This window comes from Phascolarctos cinereus, unplaced genomic scaffold, assembly GCF_003287225.1.
Source record: "Phascolarctos cinereus isolate Bilbo 61053 unplaced genomic scaffold, phaCin_HiC Scaffold_1;HRSCAF=81, whole genome shotgun sequence".
NCBI classification, from domain to species: domain Eukaryota; kingdom Metazoa; phylum Chordata; class Mammalia; order Diprotodontia; family Phascolarctidae; genus Phascolarctos; species Phascolarctos cinereus.
In genome coordinates this window covers 26,926,191-26,951,264 of record NW_027555514.1, presented here as the reverse complement: position 1 = coordinate 26,951,264, position 25,074 = coordinate 26,926,191, and the positions used below count along the sequence as shown (strand labels likewise).

General features: G+C 38.8%; 1 protein-coding gene across 4 annotated transcripts in view; it reads right to left on the bottom strand.

The window, feature by feature from the left end:
• SLC4A7 (solute carrier family 4 member 7) overlaps positions 1–25,074 on the bottom strand; it is a 121,645-nt gene that overhangs the window by 63,181 nt on the left and 33,390 nt on the right. For all 4 annotated transcript variants that reach the window (XM_078151308.1, XM_020993181.2, XM_078151305.1 and 1 more), the window contains exons 2-3: positions 14,589–14,670; positions 2,659–2,805 (exon numbers count right to left, since the gene is read on the bottom strand). In XM_078151308.1, the coding sequence (XP_078007434.1) occupies positions 2,659–2,805; positions 14,589–14,670 (229 nt within the window). The remainder of the gene's footprint in view (positions 1–2,658; positions 2,806–14,588; positions 14,671–25,074) is intronic.

Genomic DNA, 25,074 nt, shown 5'->3' with positions numbered 1-25,074 from the left:
GAAGGAGGAAGAGAATGAAGATACCTCTAAAGAGAAAGCCATTGATAACAACTTGCCAAAGGAAAGACTGCTCCTGCAAAACTAAGCTATCCAAGTACCACAATGAGAAGGAATAAGAGGTAGCGCCTGTCAAAGAAACACTTGGAAAGAGAAAAAGACAACGGGCCAACAGAAAGCCAACAAAGCCAAGAGAAAGAAATTGGAAGTGATAAACTTGAACTTCAAAAACACTGCTTCTGAACTAAAAACTGGTATCACAGACTTTTCAAAAGTAATCTTGCAATTATGGAGCTACTACTAGGAAGCTGAGTTATACGGAATTTGAATCTGCTAAATACATGAGAAGAACTCTGGAACTCAAGGGCTCAGATGTCCCTGACTCTGAAATGAAACTGGAAAGAGCAAAGGAAAACAAGTCAAATACAGTTGTACAGACATTCTTCATGAAGAACCTGCCTTATCCAGTGACTCAGGAGGAATGTGAGGGTTTGAAGACGCCACTGAGGGTAGATTAGTCTGCATCCAGGATGGGATCCCTAGAGGAACTGCCTAAATTGAATTTAAAGCAGGATGAAGTGGAGAACGTCTTACAAGAGAGAGAGAGAGAGAGAGAGAGAGAGAGACAGAGACAGAGACAGAGACAGACACGGTCAGGCTCTTTTTCTGAATCACAAAAGAAGGAAGAAAGTTATGGGCAAGAGAATTCTAAAGGTGAAAAAAATAATTCCTAAAGTAAGAGTGACAAGTCAGCAAACTCAAAGACTCAAAGATCCTTGTACTGAAAAACCTAGCATAGGATGCCTACAGTCTGAGAAGATAAGCCTCTCCGAGTACCCCAGACAACTACAGAAGACCTGAAGGGTTTGCATGCCTCAGACGCTCCTCCACTCAAGACATAAAAGCAGCTCTGGATTTTAAAACATGGAAACAGATGATACAGCAACTGGGATGAGGCTAGAGGGACACAGATCAACTAATTATAGCCATTCACAGAAAACTTTGTCAAAGACCTGTGCAAAGATACCACAGAACAAACACTGAAACGTTATTTTATAGTCTACTGGAACAAGGAACAGAGAAGCAAAGTCACCTAAAGGGCTTGGCTATGGAAGAAGATGCTAAAGCTGGCAAAGAAGCCATGGCAGATGGGGAGACTGGTGGAAAATCAGACAGGTGCTTTGAGGGACAGATGGGGAGACTGGTGGAAAATCAGACAGGTGCTTTGGAGGCCAGATGGGGAGACTGGTGGAAAATCAGACAGGTGCTTTGAAGGCCAGATGGGGAGACTGGTGGTAAAGCAGACAGGTGCTTTGGAGGCCAGATGGGGAGACTGGTAGAAAATCAGACAGGTGTTTTGAGGGACAGATGGGGAGACTGGTGGAAAATCAGACAGGTACTCTGGAGGCCACGGTGGTAGTAGTCAAGGAGGATTTGATGACAAAGGAAGCAGCCAAGAAGGGAGGAAAAGAGGCCTCCGGAGCTTTGGTGGCCAAGGCTAAGGAAACTCTGAACACTGGAGTAGTCTTCTGAGGAGGTTTCCAAGGGGGCAGAGAAGAAAGAGACCACAAGTCAAAGTGAAGGAAAATGAAGTCTGAATAGCTTCTCCATCCAATTTCTTTTCCCCAGATATTACAACGGATTCTGGAGGTTTTATCTAATTGTTTACAGAGTCTTCTCATGTCATTCCAAGACAAACATAGTTCATAGGTCATTCTTGGAAAAACCTGGATGACATTTCAAGGGAGAAAAAGCACACTGATTTTAACTGGATGGAAGCTGCATACAAACTTTTTAAGAAATAGGTGAAAATGTGATAACCTTTTTTTCTATAAGTTGTTTTGAATTTGTTATACGTCATATACAAAACCATTTTTCCTACAAATGTGTTTTTTTCCCCAATTTTCTCCCATCTTTTTTTTGGCTATAAAGGAAAAAATCAAATGCTTTTTCATGATTTTTGCTTGAATAGCCTGTCTTACAACACATTAGAAGGGCCTAACCTCATGAAAAAAATATTTTTAAACGATGGAACATTATTAATATTTTCTGTTTCTAACTTTACTGCTCCTAATGTTCTTCCTTAGGAAAAAAATTAAGGAATGACAAATCTCTTTACTTGGGTTATTTAATCATAACAACAAAAACATACAGAATACATTAAAAACCTTTGATCTAAAAATGGTATTCACAGACTGTTTCCAGCGTTCACTTAAAATATATCTAGGGCACCTGTGCATAATAGTTGATTTTTTTTTTCAACTACTGGCTTTAAGAAAGAACACAAAGACCAACAAAAAGATAATATAATTGTCATACGATAATTATATTCTGTCTCTTAACAATATCAAATAAAATAGCTGTGTGACCCTGGGCAAGTCACTTAACCCCAGCTGCCTTGCCAAAAAAAAAAAACAAAAAAATATGTCAAATAAAAACATCAAGCAACATTAAGAATTGTACCAGCCTCTGTCTAATATTTCTACTCAAATTTATTCCAGGAAACCCTTCCTCCTCCCACTTGTCCCTAATAAATTCATCCAGTCTATATCCCAATAACCAAGGCACAAATTCCTTCATTCTCCTGTTCCAGCCCCTACCTCCACCTCTATCGATCTATCTAAAACTAATCCTCCTCAAGTGTATTCCCACCCTTCTTACCATAAGAAGGAGACTCACGGCCATCTTCTTTATCGGATTCTTTGTCTTTTCTCCTTCGATGATGATGCTTGTGCCCACGATGTCTATGACGTCGGCGACTTTCTTTACTAAATGGGACATGTACACCAATATATACAGCTCGATGGCCTGTTTTCAAAAAGCACCAAAAACACATTAAAGGTTTCATAACAGTAAATACATACAGTGCTATAACAGAATTTGTTCCAGATGCAAACTATTCAGTTGCCACAAAACATAAACCAAAGTGCAAAAATGCCTGCTTCATTTACTCCTTTTTTCTCTGTGGTTCAAATACAATGATATTCTTAATGAAAACAAGTTCACTAAAAAAAGAAAGCAAAGGGCTGCAAGCATTAATTTGCAAGCTTCATAAAAAGAAAGAAGACAGAGCAGCTGGCTCACTCAGTCTGCCCCGTTTTCTCTGCCATGGAGAAAAATCTTGAGAACCATCCAAACTCATGGATCGAGTGCCTACTATGTGTCAGACGTGCTGGCAAGCCCTGAAGATACGAGGACAAAAGTGAAAGTCGCTGCAAGAGTGAAGACAGCGCGCCCGTACTGAAGTACAAAGGAGACATACAAAATAAGGACAAGGCGGCGTGGTTTGGGCAGACACTAGCAGCCTAGGTAATCAGCATGTGGAAGGTGACATTTGAGTTAAGTAATGAAGGAAAGGAGGGATTCCAAGAGAGGGACCTCCAGGACAAAGTTGTACAGATGGAAGAAGAAACAGCACTCATGAGGCCAGCAAGAAGGCCAGTTCGGCTAGATGCAAAGGGTGGAAAAAAGGGAGTAATGTGTAACAGGGCTGACGAGGAAGCCTGGTCCAGGTTATGAAGGGCTTTAAGAGTAAAACACACAAAAAGTTTGTATTTGAACCTCAAGGCAATGGGGAGTAACTGAAGTTTATTGGTAGCACCTGTGCTTTTGGACGATTCTATGGAAGACGGATTGAGTCAGTCAGACAAATTAGGACGCTAATTTGAAATGACAGATTAGAGATGATAAAGGCCTGAACTAGAATGGTTATAATGTGAATAGAGAGAAGGGGACAGATACAAGAGTAGCTGTGGAAGCAGATGTGACAAATCTTAGCATCTGACTGAATTGCTGAGGAAGCAGGAGGAATCCAGGATAATGTCAAGGCTGTGAACCTGGATGCCTTGGAAGGATGCTGGTGTCCTTCTTCAGAAAGAGAAAAATCTGGAGTTTGGTTTGGGACATGTTTATTTTGAGATGCCCATCCAGATATATAGATATGGAAGCTATCTACACAGAAAGAAGTAAACCCATAGGAATCAAAGAGTTCACCAAGCAAGAAAACAGGGAGAGAAGAAAAAAAGGGCCCAGGAAAGAGCCTTGCAGTAGTCCCACAGTTAGGGGTATTATGTGAAGAACCGGGAAAAGAGAGTGACAAAGAGCAATCACGCAGGTAGGAGGACCAAGAAGCAAGGCATGAAAATCCAAAAAGAAGAGAATATCCAGGAAAACACCTACTAAGTTCCAGGGACTGTGCCAGATGCTGAGGATTCAACTACAAAAAAGGGAACAATCCCTGTGGCTCAGATGTCTTCCCCTACACAGCTCTCTTTATTCCTATCTCTGACGAAGTCTTCTGACCAACGCAAACCCTTCATCATACGTATACCTTTGATGCTGTCTCCTCCCATATTCTTCAATCCTTCCCTATTCAGTGGCTCCTTCTCCCCTGACTATAAATATGCCCACGTCTCTTCCATCCTTAAAAAAAAAAAAACTCTTGCTTGACTTGTAACCATTGGCCATGATCTTATATCTCTCCTCCACATCTCAACTAAACTTGAGAAAGTCTAGTTATTTCCACTTCTTCTCTCACTCATTTCTATAACACCTATGATCTGGCTTCTGACCTCATAAATCAACTGAAAATTTTCCTCCCTTAAATTCTCAATCCTCATTCTTTTTGACTTCTCTACAAGTCTTGGACACTGATGATGACTCATTCCTCCTAGAAATTCTCTCCTCTGTAGGTTTTTGTGGCACTGTTCTCCCCTGGTTCTCTTCTTGTCCAAATGCTCCTTTTCAGTCTCCATTCCTGGATCTCTCCCCCCCTCCCATCCCCCAAGCTGTCTTTTCTTCTCCACTTCCCTGTTACTGTCAAAGGTCAACTTCAATGACTCATCTCTGCAACCCTGAAATCATACTCGACTTCTCACTCGCACTCACCCCACATAACCAACATGTTGTCAAATCAGGCATTTCTACCTTCACAACAATTCTCCTATATAGCCCCTTTCTCTCCAGGACCACAGCCACCACCCCAGTACAGGTCACCATTATCTCACACCTAGATTACCACTGCAACAACTTTCCAATTGGTATCCCTAACTAATGATTTTCCCCTCAACAATTCACCACCAGTACTCCACTACCAAAGTGATTTCTGCCTTACTCAAACTCCAGTGGTTCCCTTCATTATACCCAAGATCAAATATAAAGTTCTCTGGCATTTCTGGCCCTACACAATCTGGTGCTTTCCTGCAGTTCCAATCTTCTTACACTACCTCTCCTCCATACATTCCACAATCCGGTGATGCTGCCCTTCTTGCTGTTCCTCCATTATAACAATCCAACTCTGTGCCTTTGACCATGGCTATCCCCTCCTCACCTCTGCCTCCTCTTAGCTTCCCCAGCTTCAAGATTCTATTCAAATATCAAAGGTACAAGAGGGAAAGATAAATTAAAATAATAGTAAGGTGGTTTGGCATTGTATGCTTTTAGGTTTTAACATATGAAGTAAAAAGATATAATTATTTGGAAGTTAAAAGAGCTAACTGAATGTTTCCCTTCTCCCACTGGCACCAAAACGATAAGCATGACATCGCTGCTAAAGTGGTAATGAATCATTGGTGCTGACAAGCATTATTACAGGTTCCCTTGTTTTTTAATTTTATAAAAAATCATTATTTCAGAAAATGAAATTCTTTCACAGAAAAAATGTATTAACCTGGTCTGAGGAGAGCGGCATGATTAGACAAGTGCATTAAGAAAATAAAGTGAAAATCAATAGTATACAGCACTTTTGGTTATCTGTTTACACTAATTTTGCAATGATTCACTCTGTGTAAATTTACCATAGTGCTCCAAAGAATTCCTCAATTCAATGCAATGTTCTTTAAGTTGATCTTATAATCAGATGTACCCCAATGCTCAAAGTCATGATTGATACAAATCATTTCCTTGAATTTTTGTGAAGAATATCCACTTTAATAGATGTGATTTACTTAGCATTTACTATGTTTGCACCATTGGGGAACCACTGATAATTCAGATAGAGTGCTTGCCCTTAAATTCACAATCCAGAAGGAGAGAGTAATGGGAAGTACAGGAGAAGAAAAGGCCACGCCAGACACCAGGGGCAGGGTGAAAGGCACAGAGGACAATGAATAGTCCACTTTGGTTAGAATAAGGCCAGAAAAGTAGACTACAGCAAGACAGAAAAGAATCTTTAAGAAGCCAGGGGATTTATGTAAGAGGCAACCTCATCTAGTAGATAAGTCATACTCAGGAAGGCCAGGCTTTGAATGCTGTCTCTGAGGCTTACAAGCTATGCAGACTTCCCTACCTCAGTTTCATCATCTGTAAAATTATGTCACATCATCTGTTATATTATGTATATAAATTGTTATGTATGTAAATGTACAGTAAGCATATAATTACCTGTTATGTTATGTACATAAAAAGCTTTGCAAACCTTAAAGCCCTCTCTAACCGTGGTCTGATCCTGCTGTTACCACCCCCATCACTTTTATCTGATAAGCAAGGGTGAAACACTTCAGATTTCCAAGTAAGAGACAAGCATGATCAGACAAAGGCCTTAGGAAAATTAAGTAAATGCCAACGGGAAGGGAAGATTAGACGTGGCAGACTGGAACCAAGAAGACCAGTTAACAGATCATTACAATAGTCCAGAAAGGTGGTGAGGTGAGCCTGAACTGGGATGGCTTCAGTAAAAAAACAAAAGCAAATCAAAGTAGAATTTCAAGAGACGTTTCTAGAGTACAATTAGCAGGACTTGATTACTGATTAAATTATTAGGATAAGGGCAAAGAAAGCCAAATATAATATTAAGATTATATGACCAGGAGAAAAAGAACTAAGTTTGGGAGGAAAAATGACAAACTCAGTTTTGATAAAATTGAGCTGGAGATATAGGAAGGAGTGGTAGGCAGAGAGAGTAAATGGATATCAAGAAATGTAAGACTGGTACTTGAGACACAGATCTGGAATCACATACACAGAAGTAATATGTCAATGAGGATTCAAGAAAATCACCTAAGAGGGGAGTGTCAAGAGAACAAACTGCCATTGACAGACAGAGCCTTCAGGATGAGCGCCTTTAAGGAGTAGGAAGAAAAAAAGAAATCAGTAAAGGTGACAGAGAAGCAGCTGTCAGGGAGCTATGTTTTTATCCAAGTCATCAAAAAATGTAGAACAAAGGGGAAGTACAGATTCCTAAGTGACTCCAAGCTTTTAATGACCTAATATTCCCTTACTTTTTTTTAAAAAGCCCATCTTTTTTTCTTTTTATTTAATTTTATTTAACTTTAAGTTACAAACTGTCTTCCTCCCTCTCTACCCCACACTACAGGAGACAGCCACCATGTGACACAAATTGTGTATGTTAATATGTCTACGTATATATGTGTGTGCATACACAAATACATGTATTTGTTATGCATACTTCTATTTATCAGTTCTTTCTCTGGAGGTGGATAACGTCTTCCTTCACAGGTCCTTTATAGTTGATTTGAGTATTTATAATATTCAGAATAACTTAGTCATTCATTGTTTTTCAAACAATATAGCTATTACTGTATACAAGGTTCTCTTGGTTCTGCTCATTTTACTTTTCACTATTTTGTGCTTTTCCATATTTTTCGAAAACCAACCTGCTCATAATTTCTTACAACACAGTAGTATTACATCACAATCAAATACCACAACTTGTTTAGCCATTCCCCAATCGATGGGTATCCTCTCAATTTCCAGTTCTTTGCCACCACAAAAAGCTGCTATAAATATTTTAGAACATAAGTTCTTTTCCTTTTTCTTTAATCATCTTGGGAAACAGACCTAATAGTGATTGCTGGGTCAAACAGTATAATTAGTTCTTTAACTCTTTGGGCATAATTCCAGATTGCTCTCCAAAATGGCTGGATCAGGTCACAGTTTCACCAACAGTATATCAGTGCCCCAATTTTTCCACATTTTCCTGATTTTCCACATCTCCAACATCTGTCATTTCATTTTTATCATTTTAGCCAATCTGACAGGTATGAGATGATATCCCAAAGTTGTTATGGCCAGCCCCAGCAGGAAAACTGTGAGAAGACAGGGTGCCTCGCCAAGCCCAGCAGAAAATTTGAATTTGGAACTTGGTAAGATGATGCTATGAAGGAACTGCACTAAGCTGTGAACATAAATCCCTTCCCCTTCCCAGTGACTAAGACATGGGGAATTCTTCCCTCCCCAACCCCCTGCTACTGGGAGAAAGTTGTGTATATTTGTTCTTGCTAAAGCTTTGGAATAAAATATTCCTTTGTAAAAAAAAAAAATCTAATTGACTGTTGAGTGGTTAAATGAACAGGGGCCCCTCAAACTGAGAGAAATACCATTGGTGGAGGCTGAAGCCAGGAGCAGAGAGCCTAAACACCCTCCCAGGCCTCTTCAGGATAGCAGAGACCCCTGGGAGAGGGATGAAATGGAACATACTGGGAGGCCTGGCAGAGGAGGCCAGAGTAGACCCTGTTCTCTTTGTATAAATCTATATTATTTACCCCAATAAAATGCAAGCTATTTAAGGGCAAAAACGGTTTCGTTTTTGTCATTTTATTCCCAGTGCCTTGCACATAATTGGTACCTAATAAATACTTGCAGAATAATTGAACTGGGTTCAAAATAATAAGTTTCCTTCTTTGGCTCCTCTGACTTTTGAAGTATGAAATTACCATTAAGTCAGGAAATGATAAACTGCTCCGCTCTGGGCAGAAAGACTGCATTAGCAAAATGTCAGGTAACTGAAGGCCCTGTCATTACTGACATTGCTCCTCTGAAGCTCACCTTCCATTTCCTCTTCCTATCCAGGCAGTCGACAGTTTACTCCAATGACAACATGCTTTTTGTTCTGCCACAATTTTTATGTCTCTAAGTGCTCTTGTACTTGTAGTTTTCAAATTTTTGGGACTCAAGACCCCTTTTACACTCTTAAAAATTACTGACAACTCCCCAAAAGAGGTTTGGCTTATGTGTGTCATAGCTATCAATATTTACAGTATTAGAAATCAAAATATCCTCATATGATCATGAAAATGGTTTTTACTTTGAAGACTCCCTTAAAGGGTCTTGGGGACCCCGAAAAGTGCTCATTCACCCTCCTCACTGCTCTACCAAACCCCTCCCCCATCTTGTTCCTCAATTTCTTCACAAGTGCTTTTCTGAATATCAACGCTACCCTATGTCCCTCCCTCCTCTTTTTTATACCTAGTATTTTAATAAGGCCTGGACTTCAAGGCTATATTACATATCCCACCAAAGCTCAGGGAAACCTAGGGGTCATGTTCACCCCTGTGGCTTGGTTTCTCTCATTCACCCAAACTCACTCCTGATACTTCGTAAACCTGCTGTTCAGCACAGATGAGCACTTCTGGCTCATCACTTCAATTCTGTCTCAGGCTCTTCTCCTTTCCCTATTGCAGTATCTAGCTCAGAGGATCTATGTCAGCAGCTTTCTCCCTCCCACTTCCCATTAGGTTTAAAGTTCTCCTGATTAGATCTGAGGTGACATCAGGAAAATGCATTGCCATTCCTTGTTAGGCACGGACCATCACTCTCTTTTTAAATCAAATGCCATCCTTTAGCTCTTTTCTTTCCAGATCTATCGTCTAATGCCCATCACTTCCGCCATTAGCAATATTAAAACACCATCTGATTATCTAATGACTTCATTTTCTAGCCCAAAACTTGTAACAACACTCTCTGGGCACCTTCTGGCAGGGCTTTCATGTTTCAACATATATTCTAACGGTTTCAATATTTATAAATCTATAGCACTATGATTAAAAGAAACCATGTGAATTTATCATCAACAAAAATTGAAGAAGAGAAAGCCAAGTACTGAAAATTCATCCTTTTCTCCCTGACTTCTCTTCTTTGTTTTTCAACCCAAGAGAAATGACTATTAATAACCAATTTTAGGGAGATCCAAAGTTTCCCCTTTTTCTAAAGTCCTGATTTCAAAAGTTCAGTCTTTTGAAGGATGTTGCTGATAACGAGAATGGATTAACTTTCTTAACAATCTTGTTCAGACCCCACTCAGGTGGGGAAGGCATTGTACTCTACTCAGGTTTGGGTGAGGATAAATTCTTTGAATAGAATGCCCAAGGGTGGGGGTGGTCTGAGTATAGGAACAGTCTCTCTTTGACATAATGTCACTCCAAGACCCTCACTGTGTAATATAGCCCAGCCTTTCACTGTAAAATTCATTTTCTCATTAATTTTTAACCAACCAGAGTTGATTGCCACTCTCAGGAACATTTACTCTTCCAAGAGCACATAAACTTTAAGCTACCACCATGAGGGATCATTGGTCTAAGACAGAGATGGCCAAATGACCATCCTTTTATTAATAAACATACTGGTATTATAGCCTCACCCAAATGGCAAAGGAGGTCCAAAAAACCAATGAGGAAAATGATGCCCTAAAAAGAAAAATTGGCCAAATGGAAAAGGAAGTCCAAAAGATTACTGAAGAAAATACTTCCTTAAAAATTAGAACAGAGCAACTGGAAGTTAATGACTTAATGAGAAATCAAGACACAGTAGAACAAATCCAAAAGAATGAAAAAATATAAGAGAATGTGAAATATCTCATTGGAAAAACAACTGACCTGGAAAACAGATCCAGGAGAGAGAATTTAAAAATTATTGGACTATCTGAAAGCCATGATCAAAAAAAGAGCCAGACATCATCTCTCAAGAAATTATCAAGGAAAACTGCCCTGATATAGTAGAACCAGAGGGCAAAATAGAAATTGAAAGAATCCACAGATCTCCTCCTGAAAGAGATCCCCAAAGGAAAACTCCTAGGAATATTGTAGCCAAATTCCAGAGTTCCCAGGTCAAGGAGAAAATATTGCAAGCAGGCAGAAAGAAACAATTCAAATATGGTGGAAACACAATCAGGATAACACAAGACTTAGCAGCTTGTACATTAACGGACCGCAGGGCATGGAATACAATATTCCGGAGGGCAAAGGAGATAGGATTATAAGCCAAGAATCACCTACCCAGCAAAACTGAGTATAATCCTTTGGGGGAAAAAATGGTCATTCACTGAAACAGAGGACTTTCAAGCATTCTTGATGAAAAGACCAGAGCTGAATAGAAAATTTGACTTTCAAATACAAGACTCAAGTGGAACATGAAGAGGTAAACAGGAAAGAGAAATCATAAGAGATTTATTAAGGTTGAACTGTTCACATTCCTGCATGGAAAGATGATATTTATAACTCATGAGACCTTTGTCAGTATTAGGGTAGTTGGAGGAAAAAAATTATATGTATGGATAGATAGATAGATAGATAGATAGATAGATAGATAGATAGACAGATAGATAGATAGATAGATAGATAGATAGATAGATAGAGGGCACAGGGTGAGTGGAAGATTAAGGGGTCATATCCAGAGAATAAAATTAAGGGATGACAGAGGATTATATCTGGAGAAGACAAAAGGGAGAGGTAGAATGGGGTAAATCATCTCACATAAAAAAAAACCCAAACAAAAAAGAAAATGCTCTTACAGTGGAGGGGAAATGGGGGAAGGTGAGAGGGAATGAGTGAATCTTATTCTCATAGGATTTGGCTGAAGGAGGGAATAACATAGACATTCAATTGGGTAAGGAAATCTGTCTTACCCTATGGGAAAATAGGGGGAGAAGAGGACAAGAGAACAGGGGGATGATAGAGAGGAAGGTAGATTGGGAAAGGGGGGGTAATCAGAAGCAAATACTTCTGAAGAGGGACAGGGTCAAAAGAAAGAATAGAATAAATGGGAGGGCAGGATAGGATTAAGGGAAACAGAGTTAGTTTTTTACAACATGTCTACTACAGAAGTGTTTTGCATAACTGCACACGTATAACCTATATTGAGTTGCTTGCCTTTTCGATCAGAGTGGGTGAGGCGGGAGGAAGGGAGAAGATTTGAAACCTAAAGTTTTTAAAACATATGTTTAAAAAAATGTTTTCACATGCTACTGGGAAATAAGGAAATACAGAAAATGGGGTACAGAAGTCTGTCCTGCCTTACAGGAAAACAGAAGGGGAAGGGGATAAGAGAAGGGGGGGAAGAGATGGAAGAGAGGGCAGACTAGGGGAAGGGATATTCAGAATGCATGCCATCTTGGGGTGGGGGAAGGGGGGAGATGGGTGAAAATTTGGAACTCAAAGTCTTGTGGAAGTAAATATTGAAAACTGAAAATAAATAAATTTATAAAAAAATAATTAAAAAATAAACGTACTGGTATTATGAATAAAATGATGAAAATACCCAGAATTATGTCTCTAGAACTTTTTAAAAGATCACAAACCACAGGATCACAGAGTTTAAAACTGAAAGAGATCTCAGCGATCATATAGTGCAAACCTTTTATTTTACTGATGAGACACTGAGCCCAGAGAAAACGGCTGACCCCAGGTCTTGTCTACAATGGAGGAGATTCAAACCCAGATCATTTTAATCCAATGCTGTTTCCACAAGGCAGCAGTACGTGTCACGGCTGTTCTTTCTGCGCGAGTCTTCCCCACACTTTTCATCACCTTTCAAATGCAGTGCCGTGTTTAATCTGACCAATGCAGCCTTGCAAAGCTGAAGAACCACCAAGTACCAAGGCCAGCCAAGAAAGGAGGATCCCCAAGTTCTATTCCTGTCCTTCCCCAACAAGCAAACCTCTTTTTGGAAGTGACAGCTACACAAGCCTGCACTACATGGTGAAAGAACAATCTTTATAGAGCGAAGAAAGTAAAATATATTATCATTATGAAAACTAAAATTCTTACCAAGGAAATTTAGTTCCTATGATTTTGGGGATTTAGGACCTAAACTAAAACACATACTTCTAGGATGGAGTTAAGGTTCATAACAGTCACTCAAACATGCCAACAATTTTTTGAGCTAATGATGATCATAATTAATAATAACTGATATTTATGTAGCACCTATTATGTAGCAGGCACCGTGCTAAGCACTTTACAATTATCTCATTCAATCCTCATAACAACCCTGGGATGTAGGTGCTATCATTATCCCTGCTTCACAGTCGAGGAAACTAAGGCAGAGAGAGGTTCAATGACTTGCTTGGGGTCACATGGTCTTCTTGACTCCAGGCCCAGCTCTCTATCCACCACACCACCTACCTAGTCATTTACAATGGGATCAGTGGCAATCTAGCTATCAAAGAAAGGAAAGGTTTTTTTCCTACAATCACTCCACTTTCTCACATTTCTGAGAACTAAACAATTAAGAAACCTTCAGCACACAAGGAGCAAAGAGCTCGGTTCTTTATAAACAGAACAAGTGGTTCATTTCAAGTATTCTGGAGGGGCTCTAGAAAGGTCTCCTACCGTCCCTTTGGCATACAAACCCACAAACAACCATGTGACAAGGGTGAAAGAGGACCCAATGTTCAATCCTGAAGGTCAGAATGGAACTACACCAAGTAGAAGCCTTAAACAAAAGAACTAGCCCAGAAGAAGAAAAAAAAAACACAGCAGCATGAAGAAATAAGTTTCTTTTTGCCAAAGGATATTTTCAGTATTTGCAGCAAGAAGAACAGACAACACATTATCTAGTGAGTTCTAATAAAAAAAAAACTTTTAAATCTCTGGAAAAACAGAGGTCATGGTTTCAAATTCTTGCTCTGTCCACTGATCTTGAGTAAATCACTTAGCCTATCTGGGTCTCAGTTTCTTTATCTGTAAAGTGAAGGGAATGGATTAGATCACTTCTCATGCCTCTCCTAGCTCTGAATCTATGATGCTTACTTAAGTATCTAAGTTATTAAAGAATTTGAAGGATAACATCGCTACAAGTGGATTGCTTAATAACTTGCCACTTCACATAGTATGTTAACCTGATCTTAGGCCTCTACATTATAGCTAACTTCTTCATAAACCCTTAGTCCTATTTTAGAATACAAGTGACACTGGCTTCTTGAAGGTCATACAAAGCAGAAAATGCTTTAAGTACAACCTCCATCCAAGACTGTTAATGAGTTCAAACAGGCTCATCGCCACAGGACCGACCATCTGTCTAAGACATGTTTTTAGCCACAGCAACAAAGGCTACTAAGACCCAGAAGCAGCTGCAGCCATCACTGGCGAAGAGCATACCCATGCTGAGGAAACCACGAATCTCTGGTGTGAAATACAACTATTTCGCTTGGGTGAGATCTAAGGATAAGGAACATGACAGGCCGGCTTCCAGTGCCTGATCTGTACACCGAGGGGGGGTGGGCTGGACAACCTCTGTGCTCCACTCAGCCTCTAAATCTATGATCCTATTTGTATCAGGAGTAAAAAAAACGGGCAAAGCGCCTGTTCCTGACTTTTTACCTTGACTTTAAGCTCAGCCCCCAAATTTTATAATTCCAAGACTCTAAAACTGCTATATGTTTGTGACATCTGAAAGATATCCTGAAATTTGTTCAGTCATCAATATTTTAAAACGAGATTTTACATAGAGAAGTCAGAATACTGATGGATAGGCCATATCCTACAATAAATATATAAATTCAAAAAGTCATACTTATTAGGAATAATCAGACATAGGTTTATACTACATTATAGACTTAATTATGTTCAAGGACGTACTTTCTAGTTCTTCCTTTTCAAATTTGGTATTGATGGTTGAACTGGTTTTTCCAAGATCCACAACTGCTTCTTCATCAGGACCCTAAAAACAAAAAGCAAATTATAGTCATTCATTCATCTATGTCAGGAGTGGGAGGAGGGAGCAGGAAGGGGGGAAGGAGTGTGGGTGTGTGGGTGGGTAGGTGTAGGGAAGTAGTAAGAAGGGACTATACCAATGTCCAAGGAACTGGAAATCCTGGGTTACTTAATTAAAATAGGGGATGCCAATCACATGAAAAATTAGGTATTACACACAGGTGGCATGCAATTCTGAAAATCTACAGTAGAAAACTATTTCTTTCACTAAAAGATTCCCCAAAGCTAAGCCAGTGAAATAAAAACTACCTGATTCTACTAAGGTGAAAAACTTCCAGGTCAGGCCTCAACGTCAGCTAAAACCCAGCTCAGCTAAGTTCTGTTCCAAGGTGCTCATCATCAGAAGGTTGGTTGCCAGGTAATTTTTTGGAGGGTTCAAGAGTTATATTAACTTATGAAACCACTAAGACATAGAGAAGTTCAATCATGACCTCCGTGGACAGAAAAAGTATCCAAACAATCAACATCACACTGCCAAAGGAAAGCATTAGGACAGAATTACTCACTTTCGCAAAGTAGCTAGGTCTTAAGCTAACAGTACAGGAAACTGGACCTAACCCAATGTTAACTGCAGGGAAAAGGTACAACTCGACTGAGAAGAGAAGAGAACTAGGAAAATACAGTAAAGGAAGAAAGCTGGGGTGGATATGTTCATGGGTAATTAGGCCTGCTCACAAGAGAACAGGTTATAAAAAGTGGAGGCTGGAGGAACCGAGGCAGCCGACGAGAGGGCATGTACAAGTATTTGCGAGAGATGCCTGGTCATGATATTCCCACCAGCACCAAAAAAGGGGATGGCCCTTACAGCATTTTGACCTCCTCCTTCTATAACCCAAACACCAACATGGAGACACTGGTCAAACTAAATGCTTCAACAAGGAGAAAGTGACAAAGGCTTCCAGTACATTGGGTAGGCCCCTATGGCAAATTTACGGAAAGCAGACGTGGATGGTGAACAACCTCTACCACTGAAGGGATTTTCTAAACCAAGGAGATCACAGATCCATCTGATATAATCAAATGCTTGGCTCATGAAGTGTCCCAAGTCATGCTGCAGTCATAGGCCACAACTACAGGAGTAGACACAGTTCTCTTGCTCAAATTCTTTTTTTCCCAACTTCTATTAAAACAGCCACACACTGAGAAATCACATTACCATGACTCAATATCTAATGCAGTTAATTAACCCAAAAGAGAATACCTTTAGAATTTGAAAAACAAAAAAAATGCTTTCTGGAAAGAAAGTTTTCTTCTACTATAAAAAAATTAACCAAATCAAAAAGAAGTAATTACATTTCTTAAGCTCTAGGGTCCAGTGTTAAAAGAGGCAGTGTAGCTCAGTGGGGAAAGCACTGGATTTGGAATAAAAGGGTCTAAGCTCAAAGTGAAGTTTGTCTCTAAATTCAAGACTCACCAAAAGCAAAAGATTTATTAAATAAAGGGGAAGGCTACCCAGCATACTAGGAGTATTCACTTTCTTAGAAAACAAAAAGGTTTCTACCAGAATTTAGTACATTAAAATCAAAGGTGAGGTGGGAGGAGTAGAAGAGCAATATAAGCTATCAAATTCTTTATTGGTCTTTTTGGCTACTTAAATCTTCTCATTCAAAGGTAATGCTAAACCCATCTGTACTAGATTGTGGTTAGAGAGAGTATTAAGTTGTCAAAAACAAGGCTTTGAAGTTAATACTTAAATATTTAAATATCTATGGGGATCGATATGGAGATATTGGCAAGAAATTTGTGCTTCTGTGACAGTCTCATTAAGCTGGCAACCTGAAACAATCACATAAAAGTGAAAGTTACATTTGCAAACAAACACTGGGGGATAAGACAAAACAAATCCTATCAAAATTAATGTATTTCTATGTTTCATTAATAGAGAACAGCAAAGATAAAAGAATAAGGACTTTAGAAATACAAATACATTATTAAAGATCATATTTAAATAACCAAATGCAATTATTTAAATGTTTTACTTTTCTTATGAAAGAAAGTCGGAGCTCAAAAATCAGAAGCATTACTGCTACTAAAAACTATGTACTTAGAACCTAGAGTTGTCATTCTCTTGCCATTTATGCTCAACAAAAGAAGTCAATATATTTTTGGTCAACTGAATCTCACCATACAGAAGGAAAAATAATGTGTATGCTCATATATGACTGCCTCTTCAAAAGGATCTGAAGGGGCTATAGGACATGTCAAAATTGTTGTTTATAGGCTACTTTAAAACATTTTTAATAAAGATGTTCTAGTGACTCATTATGAAAAGTCAATCAAATTTTGATGCTTTTGATGCAGAATAAATATGAAATCTGAAGCATCAAAATCCAACGTAATATAATGTCCACTATCAGCTACTCAGCTGTCTTCTGCACAACCCTCAATTTTGACTTGGGGCAAAGGGCAGGAGACCCTTCCAGCCTTCCACCTATGATACTAAGATTCTTCAAAAATTAAAGCATTCCATGATTGGGAGCCACAAAGCATCATCAGAACGGACTACAAATGTTTCAAAGACGGATTGTTGTTCTAGGGAAAGGATTGGAGACAAGTGCTGCACAATTTCACAAACGCAATCTGGTGCTCACTTCCTCCTACTATATCTAATTCTAGGATTAGGTCACTGTCCACCAAGATATTGGTACTAGACCAGCTCCATGGGCTCCCTCTCTATTTGTTTATCAACAACAGGCTTTCTTCATCTGCTTGGTTTTCCCTGTGTGGCGAGTTATGTAGAACTCTTCAGTAATTGTGGATTTTATTTAGGAGGCTATAAAATAGTTAAGGGCTTGCTACAATCTGCATAAGTCAACTGTAAACAGTATCTGCTGAGCCAATGACACTAAATATAATTTTATCTTCCTTTAGTAATTTAGAAAACACTTCCATTTTTATGGTACTCTACAGTCATCATTATAACCACTTATAACAGTTATAATAATCCATACACACAAGTAACTAGTGTAAAGAGATATGGTCCAGACCTTAGATCATGCTCAAACTTGCCACTGCTGGTGGATTACATGGAGGCTTGGTGAGCCTACTTCAGGTCAAGCCACCAGGGGACTGTGGCTGTATGGTGGAAGACAAATTTTCTGTTTGGCCAAGGAGCCAAAGGGAGCTCACATATAAGAAGATGCACACCCTCCACCCTAAGCTCTTTAGTACTTTTCTTCCCTGGCAATTCTTGGGCACAGATATCCGTAAGCCTTCCCAATACCTCTAACTCAAAGTGTTTGCTCCCCAAATCAATTCAATAAACGTTTCTTAAGCACTCTGTACATACAAGTCACTGTGCCATAGAAGAGTATTCATCTAATAGTCCCGGAGCACATCATCTGGATCTTTCCTTTGCCACTTTCACTTCCTATAAGTGCCAAGTCCTGGCTAGAGAGTAATTCATCTGAAAAAAGATCTTCAGGGCTTTAGTTGACTTTAAACTCAAAAGGAGTGAACAGAGTGACGCTAAAGCCAAAAGATTAGTTAACCTGGCCTTAGGCTACATTAGGAGAAGCAGAGGGTTCTAGGACTAGGAAGGAGCTGCTGCCCCAGCCCCACAGCTGTGCCCTCGTCAAACATCTAGAGTATAGCTCTCATACATGTTCTCCTTGACCCTTGAGGGCAGAACTACAAACAATTTATCAAAGTTAGAAAGAGGCAACTGCAGGCTTCCTGCCTCACCATCAGGGCTACCCAAAAAGAGAAGGAGTCCCCAGAAGGGAGCTCCTAGGGGTCGTTAGCTGAAGCCTGGGTTACTACTCAGGAATGGGGATTAGATAGACTTTGAGGGATCTTTGGAGTGGTGTCTTGCAAACTAGTAAGTATATTATTACTTGCCACCCTTGGCCTCCACTCCCAAGGTCCAGCAAAAAAGATACTTAAGGGGAAGGAATCTTTTGTCTTTATATCCCAAAAACCTAGGACTATCTTACGCAGAGTGTTTAATAAATGGTTGCTTAACTGAACTGTATGTACACTTTTTTAACCTTTTTTAAAAATCATTTATTGATTTCATTAAATATTTCCCAATTACACATAAAATAATTTTATCATTTTAAAAATTTTAAGTTCAAAATTCTCTCCCTCCCTCCTCTTCCTCCTCGAAAATGCAATTTGATATTGATTATACATGTGAAGCCATTCGAAACACATTTCCATATTAGCCATGTTGCACAAGAAAACCACCAAAATAAAATAATAAAAATAGAGAGAATTTTTAAAAGTATGCCTCAATTTGCTTTCAGAGCTCATCACTTTCTCTCTGGAGGTGGATAACATTTTTCATCACGAATCCTTTGGAACTATGTTGGATATTTAGCTTGCTCAGAGTAGCTAAGTCTTTCAGTCGGCTCATCCTTACAATACTGCTGGTACTATGCACAATATTCTAGTTCTACTCACTTCACTTTGTATCAGTTCATGTAAGAATTTTCAGGTTTTTCAGAATTCATCATTTCTCATAGCACAATAGTATTCAGTTATAATTATATATCATATATATATACACACACACATATACATACACACACACACATATACATATCAATCACTTCTTCATTTATTCTCCAATTGATGGGCATCCCCTCAACTTCCAATTCTTTACTAGCACAAAAAGTTTCTACAAATATTTTTGTAAATACAGGTCCCTGTCCCTTTTCTTTGATCTCTTTGAGATACAAACCTAGGAAGTGGTACTGCTGGGTCAAAGGGTATACACAATTTTATAGTCCTTTGGGGTATAGTTCCAAATTGTTCTCCAGCATGGTTAGGCTAATTCACATACAGTGCATTATTGTCAAAATTCTTCCAAATCCCCTTCAGCATTTGCCATTTTTCTGCCATGTTAGTCAATCCAATAGCTATAAGGTGGTATCTCAGAATTTTAATTTGCATTTCGCTAATCAGTAGTGACTGAGAGTAATTTTTTTTCTGTGACTATTGATAGCTTTGATTTCTTCTTCTGAAAATTTCCTGTTCATATCCTCTGACCATTTATCAACTGAGGAATGGCTATTACAATTTCATAAATTTGGCTCAGTTCCGTATATATCTGAGAACTGAGGCCTTTATCAAAGGAACTTGCTGTTAATTTTTTTTTCCTTATTTTCTGTTTTCCTTCTAATTTTGGCTACATTAATTTCATTTGCACAAAAGCTTTTTAATTTCATACAGTCAAAAGTATCTATTTCATGCTCACTCACGTGCACGCTCTCTCTCTCTCTCTCTCTCTCTCTCTCCTTTGGTTATAAACTATTCCCATATCCATAGATCTGACAGGTAAAATACTGCATGCTCCCCTAACTGATTATGGTATCACCCTTTATGTCTAAATCACATACCTATTTTGACTTTATCTTGGTACGTGTAAGATGTTGTTCTAATTTCTGCCTAATTTCTGCCAAATTGCTTTCCAGTTGAATTCTTATGCCCAAAGCTTGGCCCTTTAGGTTAAACACTAGATTACTATGATAATTTACTACTGTGTATTGTGTACCTAAACAATTCCATTGATCCACAACCCTATTTCTTAGCTAGTACCACACTGTTTTGATGATTACTGCTTTGTAATATAGTTTGAAATATGGAACTGCTAGGCCACCTTCCTTCACACTTTTTTTTCACTGATCCTCTTGATATTCTTGACTTTTTGCTCTCTTACTATTTTTTCTACTTCTATAAAATAATTCTGTGGTACTTTAATTGATATCCATATATCTCTATTCATGAGAGGAGGTACTTTTCTAGGTCCCCTTTGGTTCGTTCTTTGAATTGAAAAATAAAGGTCAGTTATCTGGAGGCAATAGATGGTGATACTATCCTCTGATCCTGAGATCATAGGTATGGGTTGTTAGGTGTTTTTAATTTGAGGATACAAATTCAGGTATGCTCACCTTCACTAAACAGTTTAGTGAATGCATTTAAAAACATTATTCTGAGAAGAAGCCCATGACACAAAAAAGGTTAGGATCCCCTGCTTCAGAAGGACAATCATTAAACAATTTAGTCCTACCAAAGGGGGAAAAAACACACCAGAATTTGGTTTTAGATTTGCTTACCAATATTCTACAGTAAGAAATTAATTTTTTTCTAGAATCAGCTCTTCTCATTTATTCATACACGAAATGATTTTAGCACAGCAAAATGACTAGATGATTATTTTTCAACAGTGAAATAAACAAAAAGTTAATGACTGATAGCTAGATTGATGAAGTGATTGTTGGGTCAAGAAGCTGGATATTACATTAATTATCAGGGCAAAGCTCAACTGTTAAGTGACTGCCAACTTCTTCCAAGGAGGAAAAAAAAATACCCTGCAGAGTATAAATTTTCAAATATAGCTCCTTCCTAACAGGAATAACATCACAATGATATTAGCTACTATAGGTTTACTTTTATAAAAGCTAAATTAAATGCCTCATATTTGGATATTTGGCAATTTTTTAAGTTACCCAGATGCTAAGTGAAATATAATCCATGGTGCTGAAAGTCCCAGGTGAACAAGCCACAAATATCTTTCTCCTTCCTTGAAGCTCTGCAGATCATTACTGGCACATTTGTTAAACAGGTGTGAATGAGTTAAGCTGATATATCACCTTTCAAACAGAACAATGCCAACTTCAGGAATAGGCATGAATACACATTAGGAACAGGGCTATAAATAAAAAACTGAATGCTCTAATGGCTAAAGGCTTAGCAAAGAATTCCAAAATGGCTTCTTTTCAAGCACATTCAACCACATAAAAGCTACAGTATTTTGTACCCTATCACTAACAAAAGCATCTAGGAGATATCGGAAGAAATAAACCTTTGCAAGATAACTGCCCTGTGGTGGGTAACGAAAGACTAAAATGACAGCAACTAATCCAACCTCCTTTCTCATCCCTTGGTAAGCAATACCTGCACAGACAGACCTAAAACTACTTAGAGGCAAAAAAAATAATAATGAAAAGCAATATAAAATATCACACAAGTCCAGATAAAATCATGAATTATGGAGGAAAGAGACTGTGCTTCTACAATTTAGCAAAGGATTGAATGTCACAGACCTCACAGGCATCTAATGCTTTATTAAAATGCTTTATTAAAATTGCCTAAACCATTTAATCACTTAGTATCATTGTCCTTATTATTATGACCCTACCATGCACTTATCTATCAGAACATTAACTACATGACGTTTCCAGCACAGACCTAAAACACTGGCCAAGCAGTTATTAAGAGGAAGGGGAGAAGAGAGTAACAGACTAGGCATTTAAGGCTAATTCACGAGATCAGTCATTTTTAAAGTTAGTCCTCAAACTTGAAATAATATACTTTAATATTAGACATAAGTACTCCTTCAGAATGGTATAAATTACCTTGGATATTTCAAATAAAAAGAGGATAAATTGTTACCCTCAAAAGCATTCTACGATGAAGTGACAGAATATGTTACTACTTTTGTCTTTAGAAAGGTTTTTGGGGCAGCCAGATGGTGCAGTGGATAGAGCACTGGCCCTAAAGTCAGGAGGATCAGAGCTGAAATCCAGCCTCAGACCAAACACTTGACACTTAATAGCTGTGTGACCCTGGGCAAGTCACTTAACCCTGCTTGCCTCAGTTTCTTTATTGGTAAAATGGGTGGGAGAAGGAAATAGCAAACCACTCCAGGATCTTTACCAAGAAAACCCAAATGGGGTCACAAAGAGTCACGCACAACTGAAACGACTAAACAACAATAAAAATTAAGATGAAATTCAATAGGCACAAAAAGTTTTACACTTAGATACAAAAATTACCTTCTTCACAAGTACACACCTGGGGAGACGCGAATAGGCAACAGTGCTTCTGAACAAAAACATGGGGTTTTTAATGAACTGCAAACTCAACTGAGTGAGCAGTTTTAGAACATTCAAAAAAGCCAATGGGATTTTGAGCTGTGTTACAAGAGTTGTAACTTCCCAGAAAGGGCAAAGTGAGAGCCCCGAGGTACCCTGCGCTCTCATCAGGCCCGCTGTGGAGAGCTGTGTTCAGTCAGTTCTGAGTACCACTGTCTAAGAAAGCTATTGATAAGCTACAGAATGGCCAGAAGAGGCAATCAGGAATAGAAAGAACTAAGGGTGGGTGGGCTGGTAGTGGATTCAGGGGACATCTAGTTGTTTCCTTCAAGTACTTGAAGGGCTGTCATGTGGAGCAGGGATTCAATTTGCTCTGCTGGGGTCTGTCTAAAGGGCAGAGCCAGGGGAGTAAGAAGCCGCAAAAAAGCAAATTTAGACTGGATGTTAGAAAAACTTGCAAACCAATATAACAACCCAAAAGTTGAATGGGCTGCCTCAAAGGATGGTGGTATGTGCCCTTCCCTAAAGATCTTCAAGAAGGGGGTGAATGATCATTTGTGGGTTGAGTGATATGGGGAATCCTTCCATGGATGGGTTGGTCAAGATGGCAGCTGAAGTCCTCTCTAATTCCCAAATAGATACGGGTAGAGATCAACTGATTAGCTTCATCCCCTTAAAAGTAACTACTTTTTTTCCAAAAGATTCATGATGGAAATTGCTATCCACATCCAGAGAAAGAACTATGGAGTCTGAATTGAGATGGAAGCAGACTATTTGCTCTCCTTTTCTTTTGTTGCTTTGTTTTATTGCTTTATTCTCATGGTTCCTCCCATTAGTTCTAATTGTTCTTTACATCATGACTGATGGGAAAATATGCTTCATATGAACGTATAAGTAAAGCCTATATCAGACTGTATGCCATCTTGGGGGGAGAGAGGGGGGGAAAATTTAAAACTTAAAATCTTATAGAAGTGAATGTTGAAAACTAAAAATAAATTTTTTTAAAGTAACTGCTTTTGTTATATGAGAATGCTTCTTGATTGAATCCATCAGAACCAAGTAGAATATGGTTCTACTCCTCCTTGAATTAATGTGTACTCATCACATCCTAAAGAATTTGTATAAAAATGTAAAGCCATCTCAGAATATTACACAGATGGGAGCTAAGAACCAGCAGCTCACAGAAAGGAAAAGAGAAGGTAAAACAGAGGTAGAGGAAGGACATCAACTCTAGAAGCACCTCTGAGCAGAAAGCTGACAGAGCAGTGTAGTCACCTACCTAAAAACTGAGGAAGTGCCAAGAAAAAAGTGTGCTGTTTCCTCAACTTTCCTTGCCAGTGCACCTCTATCCAGTGACTAGACCATAATCTGCTGTTTTATCAGCCAAACATTTCCAGTAAATTTGAATTTTGCTTTAACCACAAAGAGACCAGGGAATAACTAGAGATGAACAGAAATGTCAATTTAGGCACAGAATACAACCTCTGCCTAAACATTAGGATTTCTCCTAACTGGTACCATGTCTGAACACATAACCTTCAGTCTAAAATTAACTCCCTAAAGCTAAAGAAAAAAAGAGTGGATTTCAAGGGCTATTATAATACCTCTAGGATTAAAATGAGCCTAATTATTTTAACAGTGTCATATATAGTCCTAATCTTAAGAAAACACCTAAGAAAAGCATGACCCTTCTGAGAAAAAGAGAATGGAGTCGGATCACAGCTTCTGAATGCTAGATAAGGAGTCTAGATTTTACTCTGCAAAGGAAAAGAGTTATTGAAAACTTTCAGGCAAGGCAGTTAAGGTGAGCAGTGCTAATCAGAATGGTGCCTTAGGAAGATTAATCTGGTAGCAGTACGTGTAAGACAGTTTAGATTTATTAATCTACTACATGCTAGGCACTGCTAAGAGCTAGGTATACAAAAAAGACCAAAAAGAAAGTCCCTGCCTCCCCCTGCAATAAAAGCGTTTCTTCTTTCTTCTCTTAAGGAGTTCTCAGTCTAACAGAGGAGATATGAACACAACTATATGCAGGATAAATTAGAGATAATTAAGAGAAGAAAGGCGTGGGTGATAAGAAGGATTAGGAAGTACTTCTTGCAGAAGACAGGATTTTAGCTGGATCTTGAGGGAAGTCCAAGAGGCCAGGATACAGGCATGGAAAACATACAGTGACGGCACACAGAGTCAAGAGACTAAGTGTCTTGTGAAAGAACAGCTAGAAGGCCAGGGTCACTGGGTGACAGAGTACTTAAGGGTGAGATATATGAAGCCTGGAAAGACAGGAAGGAGCCAGGTTAGGAAGGGCTTTGAAGCCAAACAGCATTTTGTATTTGATCCTAGAGGGGATGGAGTCTCAGCCTCCCACCCCAATGTAAATCTAGGCTACAACTTACAGTACTTCCAAAGCCCATAGCAAAGACTGTGCTATATCACTAATAACAGGAGAAATTCACATTAAAACAATTGAGACCTCAACCTATTACCAGCAAATTCACAAAACAAGTCAGAAATATGCTATAAGCTCTGTC